This window comes from Orycteropus afer, unplaced genomic scaffold (genome assembly GCF_000298275.1).
Source record: "Orycteropus afer afer isolate SDZICR_OR568_19922 unplaced genomic scaffold, OryAfe1.0 scaffold00018, whole genome shotgun sequence".
Lineage (NCBI taxonomy): Eukaryota > Metazoa > Chordata > Mammalia > Tubulidentata > Orycteropodidae > Orycteropus > Orycteropus afer.
This window is the reverse complement of record NW_006921605.1, coordinates 18,948,591-18,960,593: the sequence shown is the minus strand read 5'-3', so window position 1 is coordinate 18,960,593 and position 12,003 is coordinate 18,948,591. Positions and strand designations below refer to the sequence as shown.

The 12,003-nt window shown below is 40.5% G+C and overlaps 1 protein-coding gene across 1 annotated transcript in view; it reads left to right on the top strand.

The window, feature by feature from the left end:
- Window positions 1-12,003, top strand: part of DDX42 (DEAD-box helicase 42) — a 48,849-nt gene that overhangs the window by 24,630 nt on the left and 12,216 nt on the right. The window contains exons 2-6 of the mRNA XM_007959735.2: window positions 151-301; window positions 2,958-3,019; window positions 4,408-4,444; window positions 5,261-5,410; window positions 10,696-10,800. Coding sequence (XP_007957926.2) covers window positions 151-301; window positions 2,958-3,019; window positions 4,408-4,444; window positions 5,261-5,410; window positions 10,696-10,800 — 505 coding nt within the window. The remainder of the gene's footprint in view (window positions 1-150; window positions 302-2,957; window positions 3,020-4,407; window positions 4,445-5,260; window positions 5,411-10,695; window positions 10,801-12,003) is intronic.

Sequence of the window (12,003 nt, the reverse complement as noted above, 5' to 3'; positions counted from 1 at the left end):
CCTAGCCAAAGCCTAGAGGTCTCTAATTTGAACTATAAAGTTTAACACTTAGAATAGTAAGATATGTCATAATGAAAATTTCTGTTAGATGAAAGATTCACTGCCCCTGAATCAAATAGTCACTTTGCCTAACTGCATTTTAATTTTCAGATATTTTGAAGATGAGGAAGAAGACTCTAGCAATGTTGATTTGCCTTACATTCCTGCTGAAAACTCACCTACCCGCCAGCAGTTCCATTCCAAGCCAGCAGATTCTGACAGTGATGATGACCCCTTGGAGGCATTCATGGCTGAGGTGGAGGCAAGTGTCAACTCTTTAGAAGTTCTTAAAATATTCAGCCATCAGAAATCAAGTTAACCTAGCACTTCATTTCTAATTACGAGTTTGTTTTCTAGCCATTTTATTTGAGAATTTTCCCCTACTATGCTACAATTTCGTAAGTTAACTTCCACTTGCACTACAGTATTTTCAGAGATGATCAGTGGCTAGAAAGGTGAATGGTCTCTTTTTTCTTTCTTTCTATTCAACTTTTATTATGGAAAATTTCGGATACATACAAAAGTAGAATAAAATGACTCCCATGTACTCATCATGGAATTTTTTCAATTAACAGCTTTTGGCCAATCTGGTGTATCTGACCTCTCCCCTACCTGGTTCTTTTTTAGATTATTTTGACATAAATCCAGAGATACGATTTTATCCATCAGTATTTCTATACGTGTCTCTGTAAGACAGCTCTTGAAAAACATAACCAGCTGCTCAAAGGACATGGAGGCGGCATCTTCTGACCTCTGGCTTAACAACAGGAAGACAGAATCACCATCCGCAGCCCAGGGCTTATTCCTGTGAGGCCAGACATGCCGCCGCCACCTGCAAGCCTTTTTACCAACTTTGACACCAACCGTGCCTCCCACGGTACCCACTACTTGTCTGTCTGCTGGGTTTGATAATTCATTGCAGTGGCCACACACAACTCACAGACAATACTCACGATTATGAGGCTTATTAGGGAAGTAACAGGCTACAATTCAGATTAGGGAACACTCTCAGGATACAATTCTTCCTTCAGGACAGTCTCCCCTCTGCTGTGCTCACAGACATGCCTCTCTGGCCCTTGGCCTCTTGGTCTGGCTTCTGCTTCCGTGGGCCAGGTCAGCCTGCCACTCTGTCTTGTGCCTCTCCACTATCTCTCTGCTGGGGCTTCTCTCAACCAGGGAAGTCTAAGTTAGGGGGTCTTAGGTCCTAAAGACTCACTCTACTTCACCTCCAGCTCTTCTCTCTTGATGGCAATGAGATGCCTTCTTTGCCTCCAGGAAGGCTCATCTTGAGCCTGGCAGAGTAAAAAAAAAACTAACCAATCCCAACATCAGAGTTCTGTACACCTTATTAGCATGGTGTCCCACCCAGTAATCTGGTGGGAGTTACAAAGACTATGGCTAGAAAAGCCATACCAGATCATTCACTGCACTGCTCCAGTGTTTCATTGTTGTACCTAAAAAAAAAAAAAAAAAATCATTAAATATCCATCTGACTGTATCTGTTATTCTTGTGATTTTACCCAGTTTCTCAAACATGCAGGTTCCCATATAATTCTATATATTAATTTGCTGTGTTCCCACTTTACACATTCCTTGGTGACCTCATCCACGTCTGAAACTTCTGTGGGACTATTTTTCACACTCGTGTCTTGGTGTCATGCTCTCTCTCTGGTCTCAGTCTTGCCTTTCCAGAAGCATACTGTTCTTTCTACATGTGTGTGTCCCACTGACAGTTTAAACCCACCTTATCATATTGTTCTTTCTACATATGTGTGTCCCACTGACAATTTAAACCCAACTTACCATCTTTCTTCCTCAGCTAGGTTTTTCTCTTATCATACCTATTTCTATTAATGGTGCCAATATTCACACAATCACCTCAGCTTAAAACCTTGGTTTAACGTCTTTCTTTCACTGCCCTCCCTGCTCTGACGCCACTGCCCCCCCCTGCTGTTCTTACTTTTTAGCAGATGATAAAGCATGTCCTTGACTTACTTCATTTAGTCTCCCAGAATAACCACGGAAAATAGGCAGAAAAAACATTATATCAAATGATTACATAATTTAACTGATAAGAAACCTGAGCCTTAAGATAGTTTGGATCACTTGCCTCTATCACATTGGTACTGTGTGGCAGATCTGGCACTCACGTCTGATTTTTCTGGTTCAGTAGTAGGCTAGCTTTTTTCAGTACATCGTGCTGTTCTTCATCTCATTTGCCAAGTTCTGTCAGTCTTTACAATGTCATTGCATCTGTTCTTTTCTTTGGGTTCCCATTGCAGTTGCCCTACTTTATACCCTCACTAACTCTTGGCTCGTTGTTCTTAATGCTGTCCCTGCCTTTACCGCTCTTTGATTGTCTACAGCTATAGAGTAATTAGACTACAGCAGATTTCTTCTCATGGTGTTCTCCCCCTTACTCAAAAACTGTTACTGGTTATGAAATAAAACCCTCCTAGTTCCTTAGTTACTTGTTACCTGAAGTCTTCAGCCAGAATTTGTATCGCCTCTAAGGAAAGAGAAAGAAAATCCAAGATAGGCATCCTTTTGTTTGGTATGGACTTTTTTTTTTTTTTTTTTAAACAAGCCAACATTTTTAAAATCGGGAGATTCTATCTAAAAGTTCAGACTATTGGAAGTTTTGAAGTCCTTTATAGCTTTAAATGTATCATAAACTTAAGAGAGAGACTTAAAAATATGATCAGAGTTTAGGTATTTATGAATCAAGCACAAGTTTTTTGAAAATTTGAGTATTTTTCATTGAAATGCATTTGTCAAAATGCAATTTTATGTTTTCTGGGGACATTCTACACTCTAGCTAATGCTAATAGGGCACTTATTCCAACGAAAAAATTCTTTATGAAGAATTTTTCATGTTTTTAGTTGGTGTGATTGCATATGGCCTTTTATTTCACTAGGATCAGGCGGCTAGGGACATGAAGAGGCTTGAAGACAAGGACAAGGAAAGAAAAAACGTGAAGTAAGTTGCTTTCTTCTTCTTCACAGAGGTTACATGGTAACTGCTAAAGTATTACAAGCCTGTGCCCCCAAGTTTATAGAAGAAAGTTGTAAATATACAAATGTCTTGATTTGAACTTTCCCCTGTATCTTGACTAGTATTTCTGTAGGTAGGAGAGATGGCCAAAGTCTTTGCATTTGCAATAATTAAAGTATTCTGTTTGGTATAATATAGTATTTGGTGTCAGACTATAAATAGTTGTTTAGTAAACACAAATTAATTACAGTGGGGGTTAGATGAGTGTTATAACTAACGTTTGGATTCAGTGTTCCTTGTTTTGTCCCATATTAATAGAAAATAGGGTGAATACCTATATGATTAATTAAGAGAAATAATAGTGATACATGAAAAATTATGCATATCATTAACAGTAAAACCTAATTTCATTTAAGGAGTGGCATCATGCTTTAGCAAACGTAGTCAGAAGTTGAAATACTTTATTTTCTGGGAAAGGAAATTTTCCCCCTCCCCACTGTGTGAATATACCTCCTAAGACTTTTGCTAGCAGACACAAGTAGACATGGTTGGACTTTTTTCTCCCTCTGCCTGGCCATCAGAGCTTCAGGCCCTCCCCGAGGTTCTTGCGCCCTGTGGAGGCCCAGCTCTCCTTCAGTTCTCACTGTGTAGTGCATCCTCGTCCAGCTGCCCGGTGCTGGCAGTGTAGCTTGTTGTTTGCCTTAGGAATATCCAGTGCTGTGGGTTCGGCAGAAAGTCTGACTAGAAAGAGATGGTTGTGAGAACCAAGCAACCATACGTCTTACAGCTTACCTTGAGGGATGCAGCAGGTGGTGATGGTCCCCTTCTTGTGAACTGCTTAGGGGTTTTAGGCCCAAACTCAAAAAAGAGTTCATGTAGTTTTACCCTCCGTCCCCAAGGTAACAGATTTTGACAGAGCTGCAAATTCTAATGGCCGTTAAGAACATTGTGACTTTTTTTTACCCCATAACAAATGTATACACTTGGAATTCACAAATGGATATAGGATTTTATCCTATTTTTAAATATAAAATATTTTGCAAAACTGCATCATGTTTGTTATGTGGGGTTGGCAAGGCTAGGATCCTTTGGTATCTATCTCTGTAAAGTTCTTGTTCTTTATCCCTTGTTAGTAATTTGGTATTGCAGAGATACCGCACCATACCATCCAAAAGGAATGCAAACTAAAGCTTATAGCAAAACCACACATATATTATGGGTGGATAGTTTATGGTATGTGTATTGCTGCTTTGTTACTTGTTAGTGTTGAGAGTTCCTGCACTGAATGGAATCCAACACTAATCTGCTGTAAGTGTGGTGCTGGGTATGTGGAACATTTGCAGGGAAGTTTGTTTCTCCGCTTGTTTTTCCAGGGGTATTCGAGATGACATTGAAGAGGAAGATGACCAAGTGAGTTCCTATGCAGTATTTCTATCTTTTATTTTTACCCCACAAAGTCTCTACTGGGGACAAGCTAGAGCTTGCCTTCCCTGAGAGGGCCATTCCTGACATTCAGCAGGAAATACCACTTGACTTGCTGCTGTTGACCAGTTGGTAATAGAAAGATCTACACAGCTTCCCTCATGTTGAAGATGGAACTTTTGCTCAACTATGACACAAACAACGAATAGAAGCTTTATACAGAGTGTTGGTTTTTTTAATCCAAAATTAATGTTTATTTGGTAAATGAAGAAGTAGAGTAGTGAGAGATCTGCTGAGAGTCCTGGCTGTATCAGGTCTCTGCCTCTCAGAGTTCTGTTTGTGTTTCTTGTATTTCAAGATGGAGCTTTAATTTAATGACTGTCCTTTAGTATTTTTTTTTCCCACTGTTCAGTTGTGGGATGGTGAGAAGAGAACCATAGTGAGCAGTAACCCTTTCCAGGTTTGTGACCTCTCTAATCAGTGTCAACTTTCAAACTTGGATTGGTAAAGCCGTGGCAGTGTAGATAGTAGCTTCTCCCCAGGAAGGCTATGGGACAGACAGATGTGTAAGTCTTTAGTTGAACAGGTTAAATCATTTTGTAATACTAACTGGCTCATTCATTTCTTCTGATTGTCCCTCTGAATACTGCTATTATTAAGAGAAGCATTACTAGAAAGAGTCTTGCCTGCCCCGGTAGGTATTTAAACTGTTCGATCATCTGTTATGCTGTGTGCGTTAGTTACAGCAGCAGGAGCATTCTCTTTTGTACTTGGATGTGATTATGTTCTTGTGCTTTACTGCAGGAAGCTTATTTTCGGTACATGGCAGAAAACCCAACTGCTGGCGTGGTTCAGGAGGAGGAGGAAGATAATCTGGAGTATGACAGTGATGGGAATCCAATTGCACCATCCAAAAAAATCATTGATCCTCTTCCCCCCATTGATCATTCAGAGGTATGGTGTTTCTTGCTGAGTTTAATTCTTCTTCAAGCTGAGACCATTTACTTCAATATCTACGTACTCCTGATTCATCCTATGTAGGGAGAATATTTGTTCTTCGGGATCTTGTCATCTCTGCAAAGTGGTTGAGTCAGATTCCATGAGGCCTTACAGCCTATGCTGTTGTTGAAGATACATCTGAATCACTTGCTCACAGTGGATTTAAGGCTAAAATTTTTTTTTCACGCAGTTGTACTTGTGTTTTGGAACCAACCCTTGCCATCTCTCTTTCAGAATGGACACTTAGGCCTGCACTTATTTTTTAATGAATGTAAACCTTTACTATTGCTTACAGATCTAGAGTAGATGAGAGACTGCTCTTTGAAAGTAAAGCCAGGGATTATAGATTATTTAAATCAGGAAAAGGAAAGGCATTATAGTCACTTGGGGAAAAAAAAATCAGTGTATTTCATTAAGGTTGAACATCACACTACATGTTGTGTACCCTAGTGATTTTAGACCTAGAGCAGTGACTCTCAAAGTGTGGTTCATGGACCCTTGGACGTCCCTCACAGCCTTTCAGGGAGTCCACAAGGTCAAAACCATTTTCATAATAATACTAAAATTACTTGCCTCTTACTGTGTCAGCATTTGCATCCGTGCTGGTATGAAAGCAATAGTGTACAGAATGGTGTGGTAGTGGCATGCATCTGACCTCTAACTTCACAAGGGGGAGAGAAATCACCAGCAGCAGCCTGAGGCTGACTGAGACTGAGGTCAGACATGCTGCCACCCTCCAGCCTGTTGATCAGTTCTGACACCAGCCGTCCCTCCTGTGGCTCACTCAGCTTCTCTTCTGGGTTCTATAATTCTTTGCAGTGGGCACACAGAACCCACAGACAGTACTCACGATCATGAGATTTATTAGGGAAGTAACATGTTACAGTTCAGAACTAAAAATGGTCAGGATACTGTTCTTTGATCAGGACAGCTTCTTCTCAGCCATGCCCTTAGGCACACCTGTCCTTGGCCCTGGGTCTCTTAGTGTGGCCTCTGCCGCTGCTCAGGCAGGTGTTGCTCTTTTAGCTCTGCTGATAGGTACACCCCACTCTGCCAGCAAGCTTCCTGCCCAGAGGTACTAAGCTAAGTCTGCTACATGGCCTCTCTGTCTCATGCTGGTCTCATGGTTCCGCTGCCTTTGCCGTCTCTCTCTGTGTCTCAGCACAGGGATCTCGGGTCCAAGGATGTGCTTCACTCCCAGCTCTTCTCTCTTGATGGCAGTGAGATCCCCCTTTCTGGCACTGGGGTGGCTCATTTTAAGCCTAGCAACATGACAAAACTGACCAATCCCCACGTTAGGGTTCCATACCCCTTTTTTGTGTGGTCCCACCCACACAAGGGTGCCATGTACTTTATTTACATTATTAATAAGCTATCTAATCCATTGGGAGCTCTGGTAGCATAGTGCCTAAGGTACTTGACTGCTGACCAGAAGGCTGGCGGTTTAAGCCCACCAGCCACTCCTTGGAAGGAAGGTTGGACAATCTACTTCTATAGTGATACCGCCTCAGAAACCCAAGGAGGGGTTACTATGAGTTGAATCTGACTCGACGGCAGTGAGTTTGTTTTTTTGGTTAATCCAATCCACTTGGTGGACCACAAAAAAAACTCTGCCATCGAGTTGATTCCAACTCATAGCAACCCCCATTGGGTTTCTGAGGTGTTAAATCTTTATGAAAGTAGATTGCCCCATCTTCCTTCCATGGAGTGGCTAGTGGGTTTGAACTGCCACCCTTCTGGCTACTGGTACAATGCCTTAGGCACTGCACCACCAGAATGCCTTTGGTGGGCCACAAACACCTTGTATTTGTATAGTTCCACCCAGTCATCTAGGAGCTCTGGTAGCATAGTGCCTAAGGCACTTGACTGCTAACCAGAAGGCTGGCGGTTCAAACCCACCAGCCACTCCTCAGAAGGAAGGTTGGGCAATCCTACTTCTGTAGTGATACTGCCTCAGAAACCCAAGGAGGGGTCGCTATGAGTTGGGGCCAACTCGACGGCACATAACAACAACAACCCAGTCATCTAGTGGAAGTCATGAAGACCGTGGCTAGAAGAGCCACAGGTGATGAAACAGCTGATGATGTTAGCACAACTCAGCACCACTCCAAGCAGTGGCATCAGACCGTTTTAGTGGTCATTCTCGCTTCCAGACCATCAGTTTCACGTAAGAATCTTCTTGATGAAACAGTAAAAGTAATTATTTTTATTAAATCTTGATCCTTGAATCACAAGTCGTTTTAATATTCTGTGTGGCAAAATGGGAAGGACACATACAACATTCCTGTTACACAGCAAAATGTGGTCATTGTTGGGATCTGGAAGAATACTCATGTTTGAGTTGTAAACTGAACTAACTGCTTTTTTCATGGGATGAGTAGCCCTTCCAGGAAAACAGTTGGCACTGTTTCATGCCAATGATAACAATTCAAGTTTTCAAGCAAAAATTAGAATTTGGAACGCTTGTATCCATCACAGTGGGCTTGACAGCTTCCCAACACTTAAAAGACTTTTTTGATGAAATTGATGGTGGGATTAACAAATGTGGGTTTTTTTATATTATATATCGAAATGTGTCAGCATTTGGAAGATCTTAATACCTCAGTGAAGCAACATTTTCCAAATGACCAATGCAGGATGTTACAAATCATACATAAGTAAAATAGCCATTCAAAGTATTATGACAGACTAATGAATTATGGGCCCCCGGGGATGGCCTCAGGGCCTCGGGCAGTCAGCTGCCACACCCAAGGCTGGGGGTTCAAACCCACCGGCCGCTCCCCGCCAGGTAGATGGGCCATCTGGGAGCTCTGGTAGCATAGTGGCTAAGACACTTGCCTGCTAACCAGACGGCTGGTGGTTCAAACCCACCAGCCACTCCTCGGAAGGAAGGTTGGGCAATCCTACTTCCGTAGTGATACTGCCTCGGAAACCCAAGGAGGGGTCTCTATGAGTCGGGTTTGACTCGACGGCACATAACAACAACAACAACAATGAATTATGATTTTAAATCGAGTATGAAAAATTCATTGCTGTGGTTTCAGATTTCACAGTGCAAATAACCTTTAAGAAGCAAGTCACCCTTTGTTAAGTTTTAGTGTAGTATCAAAGAAGAGTTACATTCACATGTATCTGAAAAGGCTATTAAAGATACTTTCTTTCTTCTCTTTGCTAACTGCATAGCTTTGTGAGACCAGATTTTCTTTGTAGACTTTAACTGAAATAAAGTATCATAGCAATTTGCAAGCAGGATAGGAGCATTTTTCTTTTAAGTCAGACAGACATCAAAGAGTGCCACTCATCTCACCAAATCTTTTTTGGAAAATAAAGTTATATTTTATCAATATATTTATTTTAAAGCATAGTGGGTTCATTGTTACTTTAGAATGCATTGACAAATATTTTTTAATTTCAGTTTTAACTTTAATATGGTAAATATTGAAAGATATATGCCACATATACAAAAGCTTGTGTTTGTTTTGTAGGTGTAAAGGGGACCCGAGCACTGTTGGTCTAGACTAGCATGTGGGTTTTATTCAATTTTTAAAATGTTACCTGTTACACAAAGGCTACCATATAATGCTTTGGCATGTCACACATGGCAAATGAAATTAAATATGTGAAACTGATCTGGGAGGAAGCGTCCATGGTAAAGAGTAGAAATCAAGTAATGAAAAACACAAACACTTTAAATAATCATCTCATAAAGCGTTTGAGATACTTGACAAAGCGGCCAAGCTGGGTCATCATGCTGGAGTATCCCATGGTTGTCCTCACGTGACAGTCTGCCTGGAGAGAGCAGAAGGGAAGTGAAGCGTAGTGTCAGACCTTACTACTTCAGGCAGAAGCTTTGGATTTTGAGTTGCATCTAGCCTCTCCTCGGTGAAGAGAAGAGCAAGCCTGTGGCTCATCCTAGTGCCCCTCGCTTATTCCACTCCCTCCCTTTCCGAGGACGCTTCTTCCCTACTCTGAGGAAGTCCGTGTTACGGGGGTGGGGGGAGTCTGGAGCAGTCAGTTAAGTTTCTTCACACAGTTATTCCAGTCCCCTAACTTTCTGACACTTTCTTTGTGCATTGTCTTTCAAATGCCTTACACAAGTCTTCTGCCTGTTTTAACCTTTCATGTTCATGTGTTTGGGGTACATTTATGAACATAGACAAAAAATGTTTGCCCCCTTGGGAGTTGCCATTGTGAGAGAAGAGATCTAAAAATTTTGTTGCAGCTTCGTATAATGTTGTAGGAAACATAAGGAAAGGTTCTGCCCATTTAAAATGCTAAAAGGGAAGTTTTAGATTATATTCCAGAATTAGGCTTTTTTTTTTTTTTTACTATGTTGTTAGTGGGAGCTCTGGTAGTGTAGTGCCTAAGGTACTTGACTGCTAACCAGAAGGCTGGCGGTTCAAACCCACCAGCCACTCCTTAGAAGGAAGGTTGGGCAATCTACTTCCATAGTGATGCTGCCTCGGAAACCCAGGGAGGGGTCGCTATGAGTCAAGTGCGACTCAATGGCACATAACAACAACATATTGTTAGTTGGCCGTTGGGTTGATTTATTACAGATAGTTCATGATGTCAAAAGAGAAACATTTATCCACATTGTTACAGTGATGTGCCTGCTTTGTGTCCCTAGTACGGTAAAATGTGGAAAGATTAGCAGGAATGATTTCTTTCCTCTTTGGAATTGGAAATGCTTGGCCATATGTGTTTTAAAAGATACATGAATTTGCTCTTTAAGCTTTCATCCAAATCGCAATAAAAATAAAAAAAAAAAAAGTTATACATGATCAGTTGTTTTGAAAGGACAGAACTCCTCCTAAAGGCAGAGCTGTTTCTAAAGGAAATATTAGAAATGTTTAAATCCTGGAGCTTGGTGAACAGCTTCCTACTCTAGAACATATTCAAACGCTTTAGGGTTGAATACTGCTTTTAAATACTTGTCCTCTGAGACTTCTAGCATTGTACAGATTGCTTAATCTGCTTCAAGTTTGTACAAATCTGTGATGACCTGAAGAGTCTCTTTAGGATGTAGATGTAGGATGTTGATGTGGAAAGAGAGAATGGGAAGAGGCATTGGCTGTACTTTTTGGAACATACATCATGAATGAGTGAATTCCTCTGTTCTCTCTAGCTGGTTATGGCTTTACTTGTGTGATATGTATAAAAGCTTATTTTGCAATAAAATCAAACTTACAGGATTGACTCTTGAATTCTAGACTAACTTTGAATAATTGGACCTGCAGATTGACTATCCACCATTTGAAAAAAATTTTTACAATGAGCATGAAGAGATAACCAACCTCACTCCACAGCAGTTAATAGATCTCCGGCATAGGCTCAATCTTCGGGTAAGACGCTGTTGAACCAAATGTTCCTGTATCAGTGTTGATTAGTCCAGGTTTTGTTCTTGCTTAGCCAAACTAAAATGACCTTGAATTTCTTTTCTAATGGTCTCTGAACTATCTTTGATAAAATAATAATTGATCCTTTGGGCTCATGGGTCTTGCTTTTATTGTTTTCATCTTCCAGATAGTATTTTAGTGTGGGATCATTTTTCCTTTCATGTGATAAACATGAATGCTATACAAAGTTCAGTCAACTTTGTATGTTAACATTTGGGAAAGATAAGTCATTTTGACCTTGAGGTAAGTATCTCCAGAATATATACCATATGCTAAGCACTGTGCTATGTGGAGATAAAGAGTAGAAGTCCCCATTGAGGAAGAGGAAGCAAAATTAATAAAGGTGAACAATATAGGAACTGAGAATGTTTGGAAATTAAGATATACTTGCTTCTCAAGTGACATACAGTACACTTTTTTAAAAAAACAAGCAATTGGCAGCTTTAAAAAATATTCATGTGTTGACTTCAGAATAATAGTTTAAATTGCCCATTAAAACATTTTGGGTTGCACATGGACCAGTTTTTTAGGGTACAGCTAGGTAACATTAGTTTATTGAAACTCACACAGATACTACACTCTTGCCTGCTCTCCTGTGGATGACTTTCTGGCCTGTGTCTGGCTTACCACTTGCTGCATAATGTTCAAATTCCTCTGTTTTCTGAGAGGCACCCCCCCATCCCCAAACTTAAGTGAAATTCTGATTGGAAATCAGCAGCATCACCTAAGAACTGTCTAAAGATGCTACTATTAGAGTCAAGATGAAGGTTATAAACTTAATTCTTCATCTGGCAACACTGTGAACAGTGTTTGACAGTGACTGGGCTTTCAGTAAGTGAGACATTAACTCTCAGGAGTAACTGGAAATGGAGACTTTGCAGCCAGTGGCAGGTGGACATACGTCCTATTTAGCACATTTGAACTTTTCATTTTATTTCAAAAATAAATTGTAGTGCATTTATTTCCCTCCCATCTGAGTATGCAAAATGGCAACGACAAAAAAGAAAAAGAACGTTAGTAGCTTTTCTAATTCATTGGATGGTAATTCTTTTTTATTCTTATGAGAAAATTAATTTTTATTTGAGATATTTTTAGGCACTTAATTGTTTTAAATCATAGTAAGAGTTAAATCATGTCAGGAGTATTTAC